The sequence below is a fragment of the Epinephelus moara genome, chromosome 4 (genome assembly GCF_006386435.1).
Source record: "Epinephelus moara isolate mb chromosome 4, YSFRI_EMoa_1.0, whole genome shotgun sequence".
Taxonomy (NCBI): Eukaryota; Metazoa; Chordata; class Actinopteri; order Perciformes; family Serranidae; genus Epinephelus; species Epinephelus moara.
Window position 1 is genome coordinate 24,685,540 of NC_065509.1, and position 23,130 is coordinate 24,708,669.

Below are 23,130 nucleotides of genomic sequence, written 5' to 3' on the forward strand. Positions count from 1 at the left end.
AAGTCTGTTTTAAGTGCTGAGGAGATGTACAGTAGGGATTAATAAAAACAAGAGTGATGTGATGTGCATGACTGAACCACTTTTGTTATTCTCTCCTTCCTTGCACACCTCCCTTCAGGTGCTGAGACGTTCTTTGAAACCAACTGTCAAGCTGTTGTCTGTGCAGGCAGCATACAAAGAGTTCATCCAAAACCTGCACTTTATTTTTTTGAAGCGCTTGAATGGATGCGTGGCTTTGGCTTTTCTTATCACACTGTCGGTGATATGTTCGAGACAACGCGGAACAGCATTTATCAGTGTTGTCTAATTCTTAACAGCACAATACGAGCCGCGGCGCTCAGGAAGATTAGTTTTATTATGTGTATTATACAACATGTGCGATAATCACACTACAGGGGGAAAGTAAGTCTCGGTGTTGGAATACTTAAATTGTTATTCCTCTGGCAAATTACATTATTTCATGTCACTTAATGGGTATTAGGAATTATAAAACCAAAAAAGCATAAACATTTAAACTCCTAAGCAGCTAAAACTCCCCACCCACATCCCTCTATCATGTCACCCAACAGATTCTGCCTCAATTAAATTAATACGCCCACTTATAAACTGGTTTGCTGAATTTATCGTTGCAACGTTTACAGTGTGCAGACATTTCCAGCCTTTTTTATGTATATTTGAGCCTCTGTTGGTTCACTATGGTGGCTCAGAACGCTATAATCAACCCTGTAAACAATACAAATAATGTGTACAGGATCTTTGGTGGAATAATCACAAGAAAGAAACAGTTTATCGTCACATTAATATCTAAAGAGCTTTGTCACTAATCATGGAACATGGCCTCATTATTTCAGCTTGATGAGCTGCCACACCTGACAGAAATATGACACGAATAACAAAAACAAAAGATCTGTGTTGAGAGGCTGATCGGCTCGTTCCCTCTGTGCCCAGTAAGAGTACGTTTCTTCGCGGGCTACACAGCCGCTTCACCGTGGGGGGAAAGAAATCAAGTTCAAAGAAGTTGTCGTCTCACAAACTGGAATAAAGTGGTGAAACATTCACAAAACATCCAGTTTTATACGTGTTTTATCTCCGAGTTTAGTTGATGAAATGGAACCGCCACACATTTTGTTTTGCCTGCAGTGGAAAGGCAAAAGGTGAAACAAAGAAACAAAACGCGAGGAACAAGGAGAAAAAAAAGGCACTTTCAACGTAGAAAGATGTATTTTCAATCTCTGTCATGGTCACAAATCAAAATCCCCCAAGTTTTCTGAAACACGCCGCCCCACGAGCCTTCACTTGCACTCCTTTATTCTGTTTGTAGTTATGCAACTCTGAAAACTAAAAGCTAAGAGCTCATGACAGAGTTACTGAAACTAAATTGTCATAAATTTCCGTTGCTTACAAGATGATGGATTACATTCATCAGTGCGAGGCCTCTAATCTAATCGGGAGCTGCGCTCATCAAACTCCTCTCAGAGGAGGTGCGCTGATCTGGGATCACTAAATATGTCCTTGTTTTTCTTCCATTTTCGGCGTGATCTAAAGCTGAAACTGATGTTGGATCAGCATGGGCACTTTGGAAATAATAGTCCTGATCTCATTTGTGCTTTTGATGAAAGAGCTATAAAAGACACTATCACTGAAACATCGCAACATGATATCTAGGTTTTTTAATGCTGTAGCAAAATGAGAATTCTGCATCTCAAACAGACGTGGCTACATGTCTATAAAAAAACTGCAGTCTGGTTTTTAGTATCAGCAGAGGTCTGCTATTAGAACACTTTTTGGCTTTCCCTCTCCCTGCCCACACATAATGACACACTTGAGTTGTTAAGCCTGACATTCTGCATAGACCAGGGCCACAGTCCTCATACCAAATGACACTGGAACGTGAACTGTGCTGTAGTGTATTTCTTTTCTTCAGCCTGCCAGTACATTTGTTTTCATTAGATGGGATTGGTCAGCAGTCTAGGCCCTTGTGTCCAGTAATGGAGCGTACAATTGCGAGCCCATTATAGACTCACAGTGAAATAAATGATATATTGATCTTAAATATTTCACACTCTTGTGTCTCTCTGAACAGCTGTTACTGCCACCACACAAAAATCTCGTTACGCATCTCCTTGAGGGAATATTCAGTGTACTCCATGCATCTCACCCACTGGGTGTAGCGCTAACAAATGCAGTTCTCCAGGTACATGTGGTATGCTTTATGCAAAAATTTCTTAAAGGTATTAAGACCTTGAACAATAAAGCAGCAGGCTTGCTAAAGCAATCACAGCTAATGTAAAGCTGTAATGAAAACAAACTATACGCAGAGGTGCGACACTGAGCATTAATGAAATTACAGAGCTGGAACTCAGTCGACTTCTCTGTGTATTGTGCAATGAAACAGAACAGGACAGGAAAGCAACTGATGCATGCAAGTCACAGTCACAATTACTATTTCATTAAGGAGCTGCTACCATTGGCAGGCGTTCTCTGGCATTGTTGTGGGGAGGCTGGCACGGCACCGGAAAGGGNGGGGGAGCAATGGGTGGGGAGGAAACATGCTTTAATTTGGGTCATCTCCCAGTCTGCACGAGGTCGGGTGACAGAGCCTCCCCTGCACCTAATCTGAAAACACATATGTTGTACTGGGTATCCACCTGAATTAATTGACCTAATTATTCCTGATACAAGAAAGAGGGGGGAGTTAAAGACAGGAAAACATTTTTGTAAAACGCCACGGCATGTTTGTACCACGGAAACCCATTGTAGTGGCACGCGTGCATTTAGGGAGACGGAGGATACCAACCTGTCAAGATGACAGGTCAGCGCTTAATTGCTTTAAAAGGGGGGCGATGCACATGCTTTATGCTGAGGAGTGGAGTGTGGTTATTGGGTGGAGGGCGGGGGGGGTCATCTTTCTTACCACAGACACTCACACGCACACAATGAAGCAGACAGGCGCCACGGGTCAAGATGCTGCCTCGGATGCCGCGCTAAACAGCACTTATGTGTCTCAAAAGGGGCAAACAATAACCAGCTAGCAAACAATAAAAAGTTAGGAATCTCTAGTTAGACAGAGAGTAAAAGATGGAAACAATACACATGGGAGAGTTTGTGTGACACATTTTAAAAAAGCACGTCACCTTATGTCCTGTAATACATAGAGGAAATGGCCACAACAACATCTCTGCGAGGCTGAGGCTAACAAAGGGCTTGAGGGTGTTTGATATGTAAATGTACTGTATGCATGTATGAAAACATGTCTAACCCCTACTAATGTGTGTAGTGGGTTAAAAAAAAGAAAAAAAAAAAAGCAGCCACTAAAAGGCCAGTTGAAAGACAACAAAAGGGTAAGCAGGGAGCAACTCGTTGCACAAATAGCTGAAATTATAATTCATTACTGTTTATTTCTAAATTGCCTTCAGTTAGCCTGGCCACTTCAACCATCACAAAACCGTGGCTGATGGTGGCTAATTTTCGCAGGTGTTATACTGCACTTTATTCATCTCACTTTATGTGTAACTGGTTATGTTAATAGGATTTCAACTCAATTTATTCAAGTGCTGATCAATGGCATGCAATCTCGGCACTTCATGCATTATGTATTTTAATGGAACTCACTTGCTTTATAGCTGAATGGCTAAAGGTTAACAGTCCCAATAGGTGGGACTCCCTGAAGACTAATCTGAACTTCAAACACAGCTTTTTTTTTCTCCCCCCCTCCCCCCACTGACTCCACAAGGCAAAAGCGCACAACAACAGAAAAGTTGTTTTTATCACCACTTCTTATGGCTCATTGGGAGAAAGAAAGCGATTTATTACCCCACATCCTTTGCTCATATTAATGTGACTATAAATGCCCATAGACATTTTACTCTCCGTAGGAAGTGAGGCAGAAAAAAGGAGGAGTTAGAGGTTGGGGAATTAGTAAGAAGGGTACTGGCGCGAGGGAGGGAGGGAGTGGTGGTGGAGGGGGGGGGGGGTGGACGGGAAGAGTGGGATGGGGTGGNGAGGAGTTAGAGGTTGGGGAATTAGTAAGAAGGGTACTGGCGCGAGGGGGGGAGGGGGGGGGGGGGGAGGGGGGGGGGGCTGAAGAGGAAGAGTGGAATGTGTAGGTGGGGTGGAAGTGAAATGAGGAGAGGGGAGCGAGCGAGGAAAGCAAAAGTGGGATAAAATCTCACACCAACAAAAGAGATAGATATGTCACAGTCTCCATAATTATGCTACTTAAACTGGCATTTTGATATTGAAAATGAAAGTCATTTCACCAGTGAGATCTTAAGCCGCTCTCTCTCTCTGCAGTTTAATATGGAAAACATCCAGGCGTCTCTGAGGGCCCTCGTCTCTCTCCACTGCCACTCCCTGCTCAATAAAACTGGCATGCTATTCCCAAGATGAGAGTCCCACTGGACTACGTGAGGACTGTGAGGTAGAAACCCCTCCAGTCCCTACTAAATCTAGAAGTGGAAGACAGAAGGTGCTAGAGACATATCCTGTGAGGGTCACTTGGCAGTTTTCACCTTATTGTATTCTCTGTCATCAAGATTTGCCTGTGGCTTTTTTGGAAAATGATGTTGAGCCGCCCAGGAGATGACTTTCTCTATTCCTATGGAAACTGTACATTTTCGAAGTGGCATTTTTTGTCACCTTGGCGAAGAGGAGCCGTATGGAGATCTCAGTCCATTATGCAGAAAATATTAGCAGTGTAATGAATCGGTAAAGAGATGTAAAGATTTGATCAGAGGTAATTTAGAGGCAATCAAATGATGAAGGATGAAATAATGAAATCGGGCTTTTTCGGGGCTTAAATGGACAAGTGCTGCAGTGAGCCTCACAGCTGGCCTGCTTGAATATGGATTGCACTGCTGGGACACTTTACACTATTGCTAGGTAAACAAGTGTGGATGCATGAATCAATTCAAAACAAGTTAATGAGAAGGAATCTTGACTTGTGCAATCAAAATTTGGCTGCATTAGCCACCATTATCATTCTGTCATTGTTTTAGCTTCACATGGATGAAAGTGGATTAATGGTAAGATGTACGATTGCTGAGGGAATAGGGGTATTTGGTGAGGCGAGCGGAGGCTTAAAGCTGTCAGAAAATCACTTAGTCGACAAAAGATTCCAGTCAGAAACATGACGTATAACCTGTAAAGAAGCACTTGCCTTCAACACAGCCTGAACTGGGGCCAGCCGTTTTAACTGGCGCCATCAGTCTCCTCCAGGTAATGCAATTAGATGCCACTAATATCTTGGGATGCTCTTCAAACTGCAAATGCACTTTTGCTAAATAGCACACACTGTAATAACTAGTGACAGCACTCAAGGAGCCAGATTGAAAAAGCTTTTGCATGTGATTGGTTCAAGTAATTGCACATACAGAATGCTCCCACTGATAGAATTCATGAACTGAAAACAGATGTTATTCAAATCTATGCTGGCTTGTTTGCTTTGTTGCCAGGCAACGCAACTCACCTTGGGTTAAAACATGCATAGTAAATTTGTAAGACGGGCTTGGGCGGTCCTAACGTGCAGTTACAGTTCTGCGGTCTGTCTGTTGGAGCTCTGCCTACAGATCAAGTCACCAGGTTCACTACCCAGACCGCAGAAAAACGAATCCTCTCATGACTTGGTGGTCGCTATTTGGCTCAGACCTGAATCTGCAATTAAGACTCCAGTCCATCAAAACAGGGAATCAGCTGTCTTGGGTTTTTCTTCCACTGCTAGCATATAAACCCAATCGGCATGACGTCACACTAACAACAGTCACTTTAGGGAAGACAGCTGACCTGCGGAGATATGTGAGATATGTGTTTATTTTTGTTTTCATCTTTAGCTTTAACTATAACTTTTAATACATATAAATAGTTAAACATGGTAGACGGACCTATTTTAAGTCTCTCCTGTGCTTATTTTATATACTGTGTTGCTTTGTTAGCACCTTTGATAAACCAAAAATCTACCAGCACGGAATCTTAGCAATGTACTGCTGTGGACGGGGGCAACAGCAAAATGTATTGTAGTCACCAAAAATGAATAAAAACCTGTAACTATATTTGGGATATTTTCATCGCTTTATCTTAAAGGGATAGTGCACCCAAAAATGAAAATTCAGCCATTATCTACTCACCCATATGTCGAGGGAGGCTCAGGTGAAGTTTTAGAGTCCTCACATCCCTTGCGGAGATCCAAGGGGAGAGTGGGTAGCAGCACAACTCCACCTAATGGAGGCTGGGCAGCCCAGATTCAAACGTCCAAGAACACATAATTGAAACCACAAATGACGTTTTTCCAAACAACTTTTTATGTTGGGGCTTCAGGACACTTGGATCACTACGGACGAGCAGTATGGAGATATTTTGTGGTTTTTTGAATCTGGGGCGCCGTCAGCCTGCATTAGGTGGAGTTGTGCTGCTACCCACTCTCCCCTTGGATCTCCGCAAGTGATGTGAGGACTCTAAAACTTCACCTGAGCCTCCCTCGGCATATGGGTGAGTAGATAATGGCTGAACTTTCATTTTTGGGTGCACTATCCCTTTAAGCCCAGTTCAGATCAAAGATTTGCAACAAGACAAATCCGTTTTAGAACGTTGCAGAGAAAAGTTGCCGCGGTGTGAACTGGCCGTCTGAGTTCGACTAAAGCTGGCTGATGGTGTCACCTGCAACTCCACTGTTTAAATTGGTGGCGCTGGTTTTAAAACGAAAAGCTTGTCATGTGTTTCTACAGTCGATTGGCTTGTAGTGAAGTCCACTGGTCAATTGAAAATGACCGTAGACGGTGTGTTTGCTTGCTGCGTCAGGTGTTCCCTCCCCGCCGAGCCCTCTGCATCTGTGCTCACAGTGTGCTGGTGTCGGACGGATCTCACTGACTAACTAATTGGTGCTGCTTACTTACATTACTGTGGCACATTTATTAGAAAAACAGTACAGTTTGTTTCTTTTTTTTTTGCTGTTTCATCACTACTACAAATGCAGCTGTAGCCAGTATCTCACTATCACTATCCTTAGTCATATTTTAGGAAACTACAAATTATATTCAGCAACAAAATAAGTCTGAAAAGCTGGAAATCAAAATGGAAATACAGAGAGTTGTTGCATAGAGATGATACACCATCTAATCTAGTTGCATTGGCGTGAACCAGCAGATTTTTAGAACGTTGCAGAACGGAGCGTTGCAATTAGTTGCCTGTTTCAACTGGACGTGTCGTGAATCCTTGGTCCACACTGGGCTTTACAATTTACCATGGTAATGGGGCAGGTTGTAATCGTTGTATTATTTGCTGTATTTGGAGACATGGGAAACACTGCCATTTGAAGTAGACAAATAAGGGTACTTTGTGGAAATATCTAAAAGATCTGACACAAAATTCAGCGAGTTATAGGTCCTGATACAAACAGTGTTACAACCATACCCAGCCTGAAAAGCTGGAAATCCGAATAGAAGTACAGAGAGTTGTTGCATAGAGATGATACACTGTCTCATCTAGCTGCATTAGTGTGAAGTGGCAGGTTTTTAGAACATTGCAGAACGGAGCGTTGCAAGTAGTTGCCTGTTTCAACTCGACGCGTCGTGACTCTTTGGTATGCTCTGGGCTTAACACGCTAACTGACTGAGGCAGCAGAAGAACAGCAAGTCATGTTTTGCAAAGTAAAATGATTGTTTTTGTCAATGAAGTCTGGTGGCTTTGGGATAACGGCTTCAGTTCCCTGACATAAAGGGCTGTCTGATGGCAAGGTAAAAGACTGATTTATTTTTAGGTGCACCTTTTGTATGTGAGTAAAAACGTAACTATGTACGTGACACAGGGATTTTCTTCCTGGAAGTTATTGTAAACAAATGTGGAATACTGTTTTTGGAGTATCCCACTGATGTGTTTGAGCATGCAGAATTCTGTTTATGGTAGCTGGAGTTCTCCGAAAGAAACCGGGATGTATACAGGGAGTATGAATAACCAGATTTCTCATGTAAACACCATACCCCCATCATGATCATAACTGGAATAAGGCTCATAAACAGGTTACTCATGTCCATGTAATCTCACTTAGTGTGATTCAGTCTATTAGGGCTCCAGTCAGGTGTCTTGGAACCCATATTTCTTCCACTGCGAGCATATAGCTGTTGTTGTTGTTGTTGTTGTTGTTGTATTATTTTTTTGTGTACTTTAAACACCATCACAAAAACTCAAGCTCTCCTGGATCATGCCTGTGCTTTGTCATTCACGTTTAGAATGCAAACCGCCTACAGTTGCTCCCGAGTAGCTTAAGGGAAGCTGTGGGGCTGTCAGACCATCGATGGCAATGCTCTCGCTATCTTGTAACAGTCAAAGTCGCCCACACGAGAGATGAAGACAGCCACCTTACTTAACACACACACAAACATACAAGTGCACATAATGTGCATCAGGAAAATGCCTTAGGGCTACAGACACGAGTAGTGTATCATCAAAAGTTCATTGAATCACTGTAATCTTGGGCTAAATCTCTTCACTTGACGGATTAACTGGAATATCAAAGAACACAATGCAATATAACTAAACAGGGCTGATCAGGAGCTGCGATAGTGACTATGTATCCACCGAACGAGAGATAGAGAGACAGAGAGGGAGGGAATGGGATCTGCTTCTTGCTCCCACTATTCCCCTCAAGGCAACGTCAGGATAAATCTTCTAAGGGATTATCCCAGCTACACAATGTTCTCTGTTCTGCCCATTGTATGCCTCTTTAAGCACAATTGATAAATTAGTTATTTATATTGTGGATGGATGAAAGTCAAACACTGGATTTTCTTTTGATTCGGACGGTTTGGGAAGCATTACGAACAATGGGCTGTGTGTGTTCCTCCCGTGCCAGATCCCACTCAGTAGACATTCATGAATCTGTATAAGATTACAAATTGGAGTGTGGAAACTTCAGCATGCCAGAAGTTTGGCTTTTTTTTTTTTATTACCTAATTGTACCTTGCAGATATGGTTTTCGAGTACAGAGACGTCAGCTGTGTTTCCAAGCTAAAGTAAGGGCGCTCAGCCAGCAGGAGTTAGACAATACTATGCAGTTGAGATGCTCTGCTTCACTAATTTCAGTTCGCCTGCCAGCTCAATAGGGGCCCAAATCAGTCTTAAATGAGTTACACATGGGATCAGATATCTCTGTGGGAACCCTCCTGCTTTTAATTTAAGGTAAACTAATAGCTTCATTTATTTGTAATTAGAAAAAAAAAATAATATCCTGCTTTAAAACTGTATCATGTTATCCACTTTCAACTGGCAGCTCACTCTTCAATAGTTCATGAATTTTAATTCATTTCGGTGGTTAGGCCAATCCCCCAGTTGTATGAAGCGACAGAGAGTTTTAGTCAAATTGAATTACCCTCTCTGTGTTTCACTGGTCTCACCCCCTACCGTCCTCATTTCCCTCATCATTCCACTCCTCCTCCCTCCCTCCCTTTTCTCTCTCCTTTCATTTTACCCTTCCTATGTTTCCTTATTTTACCCATCCCTTATAACTTCCTTATTTCCCCTCATCGGCTGCCTCTAGACAGCAGCAAGTTGTATGTCTGTGTTTTAACTCTGGTTGCCCCTAGCACATGTAAATGACTTTGGTACTTGATGTTTGAAGAGAAAAGATGAAGAAAAAAATCCCTAAGTGCAAAATCAAACAGATAAGAGGCAGGAATTTTCACTTTGCTGGGGAATGTGTGTCTTGACATGCACTGCCTTTTATGTTTTCCTTTTAAAGTAGTCAAGGACAGTTAGTTTTGGAGGCATTCTAATCCTGAATGTTAAGGATACATTTATGGGTTTCCATTTCTGTGACATAAAGTCTTTTTTTATGAGAAATCTTATGGAAGGGGGACAGGCAATCCTATAACTTTCACACTAAACCGAGCTGATGTGTACAGGTTGGCCCTTGTGTTATCACCCGTCCCCATATGTGTGGCTCTGCACTGCAGAAATAGTCTACAGAGTGATCATACATACATAAGCAACCGGCCAGAGTCATATGATAAAAAACAACCTGCTAGAAAGGAAATATCTCACATGGCAGGAAGTTGGTTGCTTAGTGCGTTTGAGGCTACACTAGCATATGACCCACATTACACCAAGTCATTCAAATGACCTCTGAGGTGTTATCTCCAAAAGGCAAACATGGCAGCATTACTGCGCCCTCCTCCTTGCCAAGGATGCCAGAAAATATCTGACTTTGCAAAGATCCAGTCTCGCTGCATCGGCAAATCCACATTTTCAAGGTCAAATGTTGTATCGAGAATATGGGAGATAATGGTGTTTCAATAAATTATGGGAATGCATCTCTTACGCAGTTCCAGACGAATAAATCGATGGCTGAACAGTCCTCAGTGATAAAAAGGAGGGATGGACGGCAGAAACCTTGACGAGATTTGGACGGAGCATCACGAACAAAAGGGGATAAGGTGTGGTGTGAGTTGAGGTTAAAGGTAGGGTGAGAATGAGATTATGAAATCTAGAAGGTTGAGAGGTTAGGGTCTGTCTTGTGATCCCTCTTAAGAACCTGTTCTTAACTTCTAGTGTGGAGCACTTTGTCCTTCTCTGACCTGGATCATCAGCAGTAAACCCATTAGAAAGAGAACACCAGATGACAAATACCCCAGGATCATGCTGAGTATTCATCTGCCACATTTGTCTGAGTGACAAAGCATTTCCTGCTGGCTGTAAGGGTCATCTTACAGGGTTACCATGCTTGTGGCCAAAGAAGACGTCCTGCGCATAACTCAAAATCAGCTCTTGTGATCTCGGTGACGATGTCCATCATCTATTAGGGTCAAAAGAATGACCATCCATGGACACATCCATCCAACGAATCCCACTGTGGCTTAATTGACATTGTCTGGGGGGAGACACTGGCCTCCATTTCTTCACAGCATGTGTCTAATTCCTGAGACAAGCAGTTGTACATTGACAAGTGGATAAAACTCCATAACTTAACCGGAGAGACTGGACACCCCTGGCAATCTCTTTGTTGTGTCTAAAAATAGTGGGTCCCAACGGTCTCTCTTGGAAAAAGCAGGCACACTTCATTATTTCATTATATCCAGCCCCCCCCACTCTGATTTACATGCACACCAGAGGAAGAGTATTTTTTATCTGAGCGTCATGGCTGTGGCGAGGAGCTGTGTACTGATCCCCAGCAGAATAGCAAGACACAAAAACAAGCCAGAGATCCACTCAGCGCATCCCACCCTCAAGAGGCAGACATGATCTCATGTATCCATGTTTCCCCCGAAGCATTAAGGCATATATGCATCATGTCAATGAGACCTGGACTAAGAAACTCAGCCTTTTCAGTCGCCATGTTAAATAATGTATCAAGGAGCCGAATGGAGTTTAATTTGAGACGAATCCAGGACTCGGTGTTGCGTCATCCCTTATTCCGATGCACTCAGCTTCATTCACTTGATGTTTTATTTTGCCTGTATGTGATGCATGCTTAAGTACTCCGATGTATTTGCATATTCCCTGAGAAACTGTGAATAATTCTTTATTCGTCCTATTGCATTGACTCACTGACACTGCCCTGCATTACTGCGCACTTCCATTGATAGTTGCCATTGAACTATTTGTGACCTCAGTGACTCTTCCTTTGTGCAGTCAGCACCCATAGCGAGTGCATAGCAATATTGGACACATGAGTAGCAGCATGCTGTGCACCATTCATCGATTACACTGTATATCATATTGTTGTGTCCAGTCGGAAACAAATGAGGCCAACCCAAGCGTAAAAATATGAGTCTTGTGGTTCCTATCTGCGAGGGCTGGGCGCATCCAGAGAATCATGTGTACTGTAGGAAGAAATACACTTGTGGAGCCGAACTTTGATTTGTTACCAGAAATCTAAAGACCTTATGTCATGTAAGGAGGGAACAAACATGTTTTCTTGCACCTCCCAGGACAATAGGGTACTAAAAAACATCAGAGCCTGTTCTCGCAGGTGTATTTAATCATCCTGACACGCTTTCCAAACACGTTATCAATGGCCGGTGTTTGCATTGAGGAGGAATCCCACAAAAGACTCCCCGAGGATTTGCAGACATTGGTCGATGTGAGTCACCGCGGGAGGGGGGGGGGGGTCAAACAAATGTGGTGTGCCTGGGTGACCTTAATCACTTCCAGGTTCACCCAGGCTCGGATTTCACTTGTGTGCCTTATTTCAGGTCACTGCCTCAAAGTCAAAGTAGGGCACAGTCATTATCTGAGGGAGCATAACACAATCATCCACACAATACAATAAGGTCGGCACAATTCACTGAAGTGTTGTCCATTACCTCTGGGCTTGAACACGTGTGCTCCATCACAAGCAGCGCCTGTCTATATGTGTGGAGCACTGGTAATATATGTAGTGAATTTGTCTGTAATACATGTGCAATTCTCCTGAATGGCTGCTGAAAACAGGGAATGTAACCCCAATCACAGCAAAACACAGGTGGAGAAAAACTGATTTGGAGAGAACATAGTGGAAATACCAGAGTATAGTCAGGGGTGCGAAGAAATAGAAAGAAGTTTAAAAAATAAAATAAAAAAGACAGTGATTACGGGCAAATGGGATTGAGGTGTTCTGATCCAATTATTCTAATCACACACACTATGAATTTATGTATTGGAGGGGAAGACCTTAAACCAAACTGATTGCAAAAGTGGTCGAGTTCTTGTTTCACTGGTTGTAAAAAAAAATAGAAAAGCTGCAATTCCCTCTCAGGAGAAACTATAAATGAAGTTCTTAAAAGAAAAAAAAAAAAGTTACAGCTATAACCAAGACATAACCGCAAAGGGGTGTTAAAAAAAAGAGGCGTCTCAAGGGGTGCGCGAGAAGCTAGCAATTTCCCTTAAAATTCATGGCGCAGCATGACGTGAAGCCATATCACTTCATAATGACTGTCTGACCAGTCAAGCAACAAAGACCTCTGCAACAAAAAACTGTCAAGATGACGTGTAATAATCTGTCTGACTGATCTTGGGGAATGAGTTGCTGCTCTTTTTGAAGACTGCATGCACATAAATTCTTTATGACCATCAGTGAATATCACACACATTATTTAAGAAGACTCTTCAAAATATCTCTGATTCTATTATGCTTTCATGTTTCAGGCTCGAGCCGTGCTTCCACTTTAATGCGGAATATGATCCCAGGCACTATAACTGTATTTTACATTACTACCCCACTGTATATTAAAAGCAACACCCCTATTCAGGTAGCGGTATTAAAGAAAGCGGAGCAGCTTCTAAAGGAGAGATGTGATTAGGTCAAAACTTTGTTAAAGGCTTCGAGATGTTTGCTTTTGTTTGCTGTGTAAGTTAATGCTGTGGTTTGGACTCAAAGAGCCAATAGTGTCCTATCATGGGTGCAGGTAGAGATCCGAGCCATTAGAATGAGATGTACAGTGTGTGTTACCGCTGACTGGCATTAGCTTTTTGTGGTACACCATCTATTATTCTCTGCTAATGGCTCCATGCATACCTCCGAGCTGATGTGCAGTTTTCATACACATCTCGGGCACATGACATGCAGTGTATTTCTATTATGAGGGAGTACTTGCGTAGCGGAGCGCTGATGACACGAAAAAAAATGTAATTACTGCATTAATCATGGCAAATATGACACAAAGATATCAAGCTGTGGATGGAGCTCCAATTATAATGTGTAACGTTCATGCGTGGGTCTCATACAAACTACTTTGAATGTAATCACGTACTCGCGTTTCCTTCCAGTGCTTGTTTCGGAGTGTTTTTCAAGCATTCACTTTGAACCCTTTCGCTTGTCACTGGATGAAGTGAGAGCACGGAAGAGAAAATCAGCATGCTATTGTGTACGTGTGGATTAACTTGCGCTGTGTACATGTTTGAGCGGGATGCATTTGGGGCCTCTGCTTGTCTTTTGTGTTTCTGCCCCAGATTGAGCCTGACAGCCATGTACAGTATCCTGTTATAGCACACAACTGCACAGACAAAGAGCGAAGGAAAGGCATCAAATGCTTCCGTTAAACAGACCTTTTTCCGTACGTGCAAACCTTTCCACAGTCATCCTACTTATGTCATGGGAAGCTCTAATTAGTTAATGGGCTGATCTCATTAGACAAATGCTTTTGTTGCAGGTGTCCAGTCCAAGCTGAGAAGATTGCCAGAGGCAGAAGGTTAGAGATGTGGGCTTAGGAAGCCAATATAAACGACTTCCTAGCTTATATGCAGTCGTGCATTGCTCACATAGTGCATGCCATGGTTTAGTGAAATGATGTACAGTCAGTTATGAGTTGTCATGACATCTTGTTTCTAATGTGGCAACTGAAATTTCCTTCTTTATTTCTTCACTGTTCAGCATAGCAAGCCGAGAAGAGGGCAGCACCCTCGCTGTTCTTTCCTGAAGTGTTACAGTTACCCTGCAGTAGATTTCCGGGTTCATAGTGCGAGTGTCATCACATCGAGAAACAGGCAGCTTCAAACGAGCAGTGCTTATGGAGATATCACTCACGGGATGTCTTCTCGCTGCTGGATATGACATGTCCACCGCGCCAGTACAGGGGGGTGTTTGAAATGCAGTGATTAGCGCAGTGTCCAGTTAATTTTAACAGGGTTTGCAATGGGACTAATCAGGAATTAAGAGTCGGCATCTACTTTAAATCGCCTCCTTTACGCATTGGTTGGGGGATACTGTCAGGATGGAAAAAGGCAATTGTCTGCGGCCTCCCGATTATCCCCTGCAAAAGCCTATAATCTGGCTGAAAGTACTTAAAGAGTCAAGCAGCAAAATAAACAACATTGATTATCATCCCACTGTTCTTTTTTTTCCTTTTTTTTTTGTACTTCGAAATGGACCATGCAGAGGGAAGGGGAGGGGAGAGGGGATTGGAGGCTAAGGTTGCGCCTTCCCCCGTCAGCGCCATCTGCTTGGGCAAATGTTAAGGCAGGCTAAATACCCCCTGAGTCCTCTGTTCAAACCAGATTATCTGCTATTCTAAGGAGGCGGACGAGCATCTTATCATCTCCCAATCTCTTTTACAAAAGCAAATCAAGAATTCTGTGCAGGGATTACCAGGATTAAGAAGGACACAGACATGGCCCTGCTTGGACAATGTCTTAAGTTGTTGTCTTTCAGTCTGGCTACCTTCAGCATGCAAAGATCTAACGACTGCATGACACTGTGCTTAACACACTGGAGCTCAAACGCCGCTCTAGGAAATGCTTGCTTTTGTGATAAATGGTTAACATGTCGCCACACAATACATCTGCACTGCACTGCTCAAATGCATTCATTTTTAACTGTTGGAACTCATTTAGTTGTAGAGCTCAGTTACACTTCAGAAAAGAGCCTCCGCTTTCCACAACATTGACAGCATCACATAGTGTTGAACAATGACCCACAGTGGGACGTTGCTAGGCTTGAAAACTGCATTTATTAGTCCCAACAGCATGATAGATTGCTGGACAGGTTTTTCCACTGTATGCTTCAAAGAGGATAAAATGGGGGCCAAATTTCGATGCAAATAACCTCTATGTGGCTGCAGCTTAGTCGCAGGTTGTCCAGAGAATGCAGAAGCACCTGGTAGCTGAAATGATGAATACATTTTGCCTTCTCCTTACTGTATTTGGTTTTGTGCTCAGGGGGGGATTAGTGTTAATTCTGCAGGGGCAAAACTAAGGTTGAAACCTTGTGATTACTTCAAAGAGGGGTGGGGTGAGGGACGTGGTGGGAGCGGGCGTCTCCTAAAGAATGCTTGTAAAGTTCACTTATCCCCACTGTAACAACTGGGGTAACATATATCCTACAAAACAATCAAGCACTGACAAAGCCACGCCAAAGCGACTACATCTCCAAACATTTTGTGTGGCTGCTGTTCGCGAGGGCATTATTAATCCTACATGAGCGATCATGGCGGATCTCTCCACAGCACCTGGGATATTTTTAGGGGAAGACAGAGGCGCACTAACTGTCTCGCAGGCATACCAGCAAAGCATATGCTCTTTGCACACTATCAGCAACTACTGTTTTAGATCACACTTTTAACAAGGAACAAACAATTGTACAAGCAATCGATGTTCCTCAGATCCCCGCTCCACAGTCACACCTCGTTTAATCAACAGAATTGTTTTCAATGAAAACAATCTCCGGGCTGTAGAGCTACTCAGTGTCTGAGAAAGAACCACTCGGCGGGCTTCCACACTGATTTGATTGTTGCACACACAAAGGTAGCTAGACCACCGCAGCTATGGGGGATGATTGAATTATTCAGTTTGGCAGAGATTTGGCAGCAATTGTGTGGAGTGTTGCCTTGAGTGGAGTGCAACAGAAAGACAGCATCTTCTTGTTTCCTGCACCACTGCACAGCACATGCATAAATAGCCCCTGCTTAGACTGTCAGTATCGCTCCAGGACAACTTCACATTATACCCTAAACATGCTTGCTGCTCGGCTAATTGACCTACACCTCCCCGTAGACGCCCTTAGCCTTAAATGATCTTTTTAAGCATTTATCGTATTTATCTTGAAACATTTAAATGAGAGGCATGGTGTTTAGTAAAAGGACAAAATGCCAAAATACAAATTGCACAGCCCAATCGCCAGAATAAATACTGGCATTGGACGTTTCTTTCGTTGTTACTGTTGTTGTTGGATTTGTAGATTTCTGCAAACCACGGATATTAAATATTTGTACGTCATTACAAAGCGGATATGTTGGAAATTTATGTCAACATCATGTTTTGGCTTTAAATTCCTGGTTTTGCTGCAATGTCTCACTAAAAACAACCAGTGTTGGTGGCACAATCGCCACTGGAAATGCAGAGATGTCTCACAGCGATGGCTAGTTAAAAACAGCAGGTTTTGTTGTTTGTTGTTTGTTGGTCTCAGACAGTGGTCTGCAGATTGACAGCGGTCTTGCCTAGGTGTCTCACCCTACACTGGGCATGTCCAAACTCTGGCCCGGGGGCCAAATGTGGCCCGCAGACCAATTTCAATCGGCCCTCGGCTTGACTTTCAAAATATACCACATGTGGCCCTTTACACAATAATGGTTGATCGAGCAAGATGACTTTGCATTTTTACCCTTCACCTCACAATGATAGGACTATCACACACTTTGTAGACAGGCATCAAGTAGTAATAGTTCATTAAAAGATAAAAATGGTTGCATTTGTCTCACTTTTTGTTCTTGTAAAACCAATTTGACGGGAGAATCTGTTGGCCCCCAGGTATTTTCACGTTGTTTTAACCGGCTCCCATTCAAAAAAGTTTGGACACCCCTGCCCTACGCCATTCCCTACACCTCCAGATGACAAAGTTAAGGGTGCTTTCAAACCTAGAGTTTGCATGCTTTGGTCCCAATCAGGGACTAATTCATTTCAAAAAAATTGTTGTCGATATTGATGGTTGTGTACACTGGTATGCCCTTGTGTAACGTTCAGGGGTGAAATATTCAGACAGACCTTGATTTTAGCAGATTTCCATCAACGGAAATGCATTTTTGACCAATGAAACCCTTTGTTCACACTGATGTGGTACCTCCAGATCATAGCTAGCCAAAATGGGGAAAATCCAATCGATATAGTTTGTGGTTCAGCTGGGATATGATGCAGATGCTAATGTAGCTGATATGCTCTTGCTAACGTTATTTGTTTCAGACCTAGAGTTGTCTTGCTTTGGTCTGAATCAGGGACTAATTTTGTAACAAAGTCGCATAATTGCCTAGAGTTGGTTCGTGTTCCCAAGATAGCATTTAGAAGCGGACCAGATCAAATGCCTTGTGTGAGAAAGCTGCTCTTGATTGGTCAGAATTTCCATGCGGGAAAAATCCAGGAAGTGAACAAAGCGTTGAAGAAGAGTACACTTGCAAGATAAACGTGACACTTTCTAATGTCACAATGGAGGGACAACTACGCAGGTTGATTTTAGCGCTGCTCATCGTGGACTATATTGCTGTCATTGTTCATTTTAGTCAAACCATACAGTTTGAAAACGAGGCGCGGCTCCAACTAGAAAACAATGTTTTGATGCATTGGATGTGCTGAATGTGCATATTAAGGCAGTACAGGAGGAGGTGCACATTAATACTCCTCCAGGACTGTAACATGCTCATGTTTAACCCAAACAATGTGTCATGTGACTGCAGTTGGTTCAGATCCAGGTTGGAACACGTTCTCACCACAAACAAACTGAGAGTTTGTTTGTGGTGCGGTCTTCAAGAAGGTCTCGGTCTGGTTGTTCTGGTGCGCACCGAGGATGACAATGTGTTCACACCTGCCCAAACGAACCGCACTTAGGGGGCAAACAAATTTAAGTTTGATTGAACCGAACCAAACAGAGCAGATGTGAAAGCACCCTTACTCATACTCCTAATCCGAACTATGTTATTTTAGAAACATTGATATGAAATGTATGAAGCGTACAAATCTAATGTATTAGTGGTTTGCAGAAAGGAATGGCGACTGGGCTGAGTTCTATGTTTAAAGCACCTTCATGTATCAGATGCCATCACTAAAATCAAACAGATGTGTTAGGATTTGATGATGGTGTGAGCGGCTGCCAAAATCATCATAGTTGCATTCACAACTTGCAGAGGGAGAAAGGAATCCATACAGACTCTCAATCGCCGATTTCATACACGTTCAGAGGAATGTGATAAAATACCCTTAATGGTGCTCGGATTACTCACTGCACACTGCTTTTTAAAGTTGGCTGAGACAGCAGCGGCAGCGATCTTTAATTTTAAACAATCTGTAATCTTGAATTGTCACTCTATACCGTCTGCCAGCGGATGACTGCGATCTCAGCGGAGGATGTGAGTGACTTGTAAAATCAATGTAATGTGATGAAAAAATGGGTTTTGCCATCTCAATAGCTCCTTCGCAATGTTATCCACATGAGTAACGAATAGGTTCTAGGTTTATGTTACATTTATCAGAGGGAAAGAATTGATAACCAGAGCGAGGTACTGATTGCACTGATTGCTTTCTCAAGGTTGGGGAAAGTCACCGGGCCAACTATGTGTGCTTTGTTCATGATGGCAAACTTTTAATGGGGGTTCTGACTCATCTTGGAACACATTATTCATAACATTAAAATAAACACGTATGCCTGATAACTGCAGTGCATCTAAAAGTTTAATGTTACAGGAAACTGCTGCATAACACGTTTTACCCAAGAAGCCCGACAGCCATGCTGGAAACGGTGAAATAAAGGAAACAGGAAAGAAAAAATACAATTAATGAAGACCATATGGATAGCCTCAGCGCCACAGTGAAATGAATGTCTGTGTGTGTCTGTGTGAGCTCCTCTGCTGCGGGTCTGTGTTTGTTGCTCCATCTGCACACGTATCATTGCATTAAATGTAATCAAACTTACTACATATAACTAGCTTCCTGCTCTATTAGATGAAATTGAATACCGCGTCCTCATAAATCACGGATCAATATGTCAGTGTTGAAACTCTGGAATCACTTCCCTCTGTGACATACTGCAATACAACCGCAGGACAAGCTTTTAAAGTCATTTTATAGATGATAAAAATCACAGGGAATGCACTTAATGTGAGCTGACCAAAATCACAAGCGCATGCTGAGAGCCGTAACAACTGCACATTTCTGTGGGAGCAGAGGAGCAACAACAAAAACGGTCCAAAGACATACCAAAGACATTTCCTGTTATAAACCAGACCGGCACCTCCTGCTTCCACTAAATCTTTTCCTCCCTTCCTGCCATCCCTTCTTTTTCACCTTTGACTCTGCACTCCGAAGCCGGGGAAAAAATCCATTTATCGCCTACTCTATCTTCATGCACAAACGTTAAGACTCATTAATGCTGTGGCTTTGTTGGGGTGTTTTTTTTTTTACATTTATTTATGGCTCATTTCAAAAACATTTCATTAGCTAATTATGCATAACATGAAAAATCAAATCATAATTTATCTAGCTCAAAGAGATACAACTACCTTATGATCTGCCCGAGCTCCGTGTTTTTCAAGTCAGAACGAGGCATTTAGCAGGTTTACATTTATCTATTAATAGCACGCTGACATTTATGCACTCTCTATATGAGAATGCTCTACTTGAGTGTGCACCATTTTCTCAAATCACCAAGGACACTTCCCCCGAGGGAACTGATTAGCTCTTTCTCAGTTTTAAAATATGAAGTAACTTTGATAAGCAATTAAACATTTTCTGTTGTCTCTACCCTGGCTTTGTTTTATGCCTTTCAAGTCTGTATTTTTGGATCAAATCCGCATAAACACCACGTAACACAATGTTAGAGCGGCGTTTATTGTACCCTCTAGCATCAATCTTCCTCTCAGATGTGTAAAACCCCGTGTTTGTGTACTACTGTACATCATAATAGCAGGGCTATCATTATCAAATGATCATTATCAGCTCTCATGGAGGAGAAGCAAAAAAAAAAAAAAAAAAATGGTGTGCTAAAAAAAGCTTTTCTTCTGCTGTTTTCTGTCTGTGCACTTCAAAGGATGCGCTCCCACCAAATTTCCATAACTTTTTATCTGTAATCTGTTCCTAATGAGCGATGTATATCTAAACCATTGCTGCGTCTCATTCTCCTATGTTGCTGCAAAATGCAGAAGAAAAGGAGGTATGGGCAGTTTTTCCAACACTGAAATGAGCCAATTAATGGTGTCCAAACCAACACAGCTACACATATTTCTACAGGCCACAGCCTCTTTGACATGTACTATATGCTACAGGCTAACAGTGTATGAGAAAAACAAATGATTATTCTACAACATATGTCACTGTTCGTGCAGCAGATCCAGTACAGTGTGCGGAAAACTGAGCTGAGCTGAGTGATGCAGGCGAGTATTGAAAAGCTCAAAGCAATGAACAAGAAGAGTCGTCAAAATATGCAATACAATGCAAAAGACTTTAATAAATTTCAGAAGCGCACACATACATAAACAAAACATTTACAGTTTTCTCCACACTGGCAAATCAAAGTCAATTACAAAGATCATGTAAGGTGCATATTGTACTTCACATTGAATAAAAGTGAGGTTGTCTGTCTCCCTTACAAGGACAAAAGCTCTCCCCCATGTATGAGTATTTTTTTTTTCTTTTCCCCAAAGATCAGGCATAATCTAATCATTACACAGTGCTAGGATGCTATGTATATTTCATACTGTGGCTCCTACGCAGTAGTGAATACATTTGATACCATAATTACATGAATATACCTCCTTCAATAATAACAACCTGCCTGACAAAGAGGCCACGCACATAAAATTAAAAGCTTTAAAATAGACATAGTCTTTAGAACCGTGACATATTAAGACTGGAAGGAAATCAAAAAGCTCCCGGTCCGTGCAATAATTTCATTTAACTATATATAGTCTCCCACAAGAGGGGAAACAGCCTCTGGTCCAGTCCATCTGTACATTTCCAATTGGATACACAGGCTATGTCCATTTTAATGACTCTAATTCTATGGTTATATGTATGTACTGTAGGTGCCTTTTATGCCTTACCTATCAAAGCAGTCTTTAGCTTACCAATTAACAGGACTATTGAACAACAATGCTGCTAACCCATCAAGCCATTTACTGGTGTATACTGTAGAAAGTATTCTAGTCAGGACGTACTGTACCATAATGATTCTAAAGGTGTAGAAACAGTAGAAGCGAAAATGAGGCTCTAAACAAAACGCCTAAGAAGTAGTAAGTGCACCATAGTGGATTTTCTGTCAAACGCTAACTTATTGCTGTTTTAAAACTGAAGCCTGGATTACCTTTTCATTTTGGTGTTCGATGTTCTTCTCGTCAGAAAATTTCTTTTGTCAGTGTAAATAAGTGCACAAAGTCATTTTTGCTTAAGCCCAACAACTCATTTAAAGACTGCCTGAGGATTATTATTATTCCTTTTTTTCCCCATTTTTTTGCCATCTGGAGTCATTTTAACGTGGATCTCACAGGTTAAATCACTTCCGAATTGAAAGCGACACACAAAAGGTCAGGCTTAGTGCTCTTCAAATCTGCCCTACATAAACAGCTTTTGATTATAACCCCAGCAGTTAGTCCCTTGTGATTGTGGCTTAGCTCAAAGTATTAAACTTGTCCCACCATTTCCTGGCGCTGTAATAACAGCATCGGTAGCATGGTCGTAAAGCACTACACAAATGTGGTCATATCGTGGGGCCATGCGTGGCTCACCGACACTGCTGCCAGTGGCGTCGAAAGTGGGACAGGAAGAGGCGAGAGTTGACAGAAAAGGTACACTGTGATGTGGGCTCTGTGCTAATGTCAGCCTACGGGTCGTAGACCTTGCAGCATAAATACACTAAGAAGTCATTAGTTCCATGAGCAAGCCCAGATAGAGCGACGTCAAATGATACAAAAACAAATCAGAAAGTTAAGAAAATAAAATGGCCACCAGGCAGTTCTGAAAACAAGGCAAAGAAATGGAATCAATAAATATAAACACCATCAACTCTGTGATAGATATACATACATACATATAAACATACTTTACAGATCTACCGACTGTATTTGACACCTATTTTACAGAGTGGGTGCTGGAGAGGGGTGTTTTTCGAGGAGGGTTCAGGGCATACAGTATCGTCCTCGTTGACAAAGGTAAGTAATAGCATAGGACTCAATAAAGCATTTCAAACTTCCAACAGATTCACAGGAGGAGCTTTGTCAAGTTTCAGGCAGGCAACATGAAGTGTCTCTCTTTTTCTGAGATACCCCCCCCCCTCCCCTCCCCCCTCCAAGTTCATCTTTTCCCTCGATTGTACGAAGAGGTGGGGTTTGAGGCTGTAGAGACAGTAAAGTACTTGTTTCACCTCTTCAGTTCTCGCCTTCCTTCTTTCCTCCCTCTGCCCTCTCTCTTTCTTTTCTCTCTTTTTCTCGCTTTAGGTAGTGGGAGCTAGAGATTGATTTTAATCCTGTGGGAGCGAGCTGTACCTGTGCCACAGAGTGTGCCATAGTGTGGTGGTTTCAGTGCCGTCTCCTGAAATATAGAGAGACAGACAGATATAGGGAGATTGTAGTTACAATATCATCGAGCTCTGAGCAGCCTAAGCTGTAGCCTTATCAGTGTGAGGCTACGCTGAACACTGAATAAAAAAAATCTCCGAAGAGAGTGTAGAAGATATAGGAAAAATAAAAGATAAAAAAA

General features: G+C 42.3%; 1 protein-coding gene across 3 annotated transcripts in view; it reads right to left on the reverse strand.

Annotated features, from left to right (window-relative positions):
* The window catches only part of pcdh11 (protocadherin 11), a 172,099-nt gene that overhangs the window by 126,980 nt on the left and 21,989 nt on the right, over window positions 1-23,130 (reverse strand). The window contains exon 4 of one of the 3 annotated variants that reach the window (XM_050043014.1): window positions 20,865-22,389. The exons of 1 other annotated variant lie outside the window; for it this stretch is intronic. In XM_050043014.1, the coding sequence (XP_049898971.1) occupies window positions 22,360-22,389 (30 nt within the window). In that variant the 3' untranslated portion in view covers window positions 20,865-22,359. Of the gene's footprint in view, window positions 1-20,864; window positions 22,963-23,130 lie in introns of those variants that run through there. One more of the 3 variants, XM_050043013.1, reaches the window with a different exon arrangement.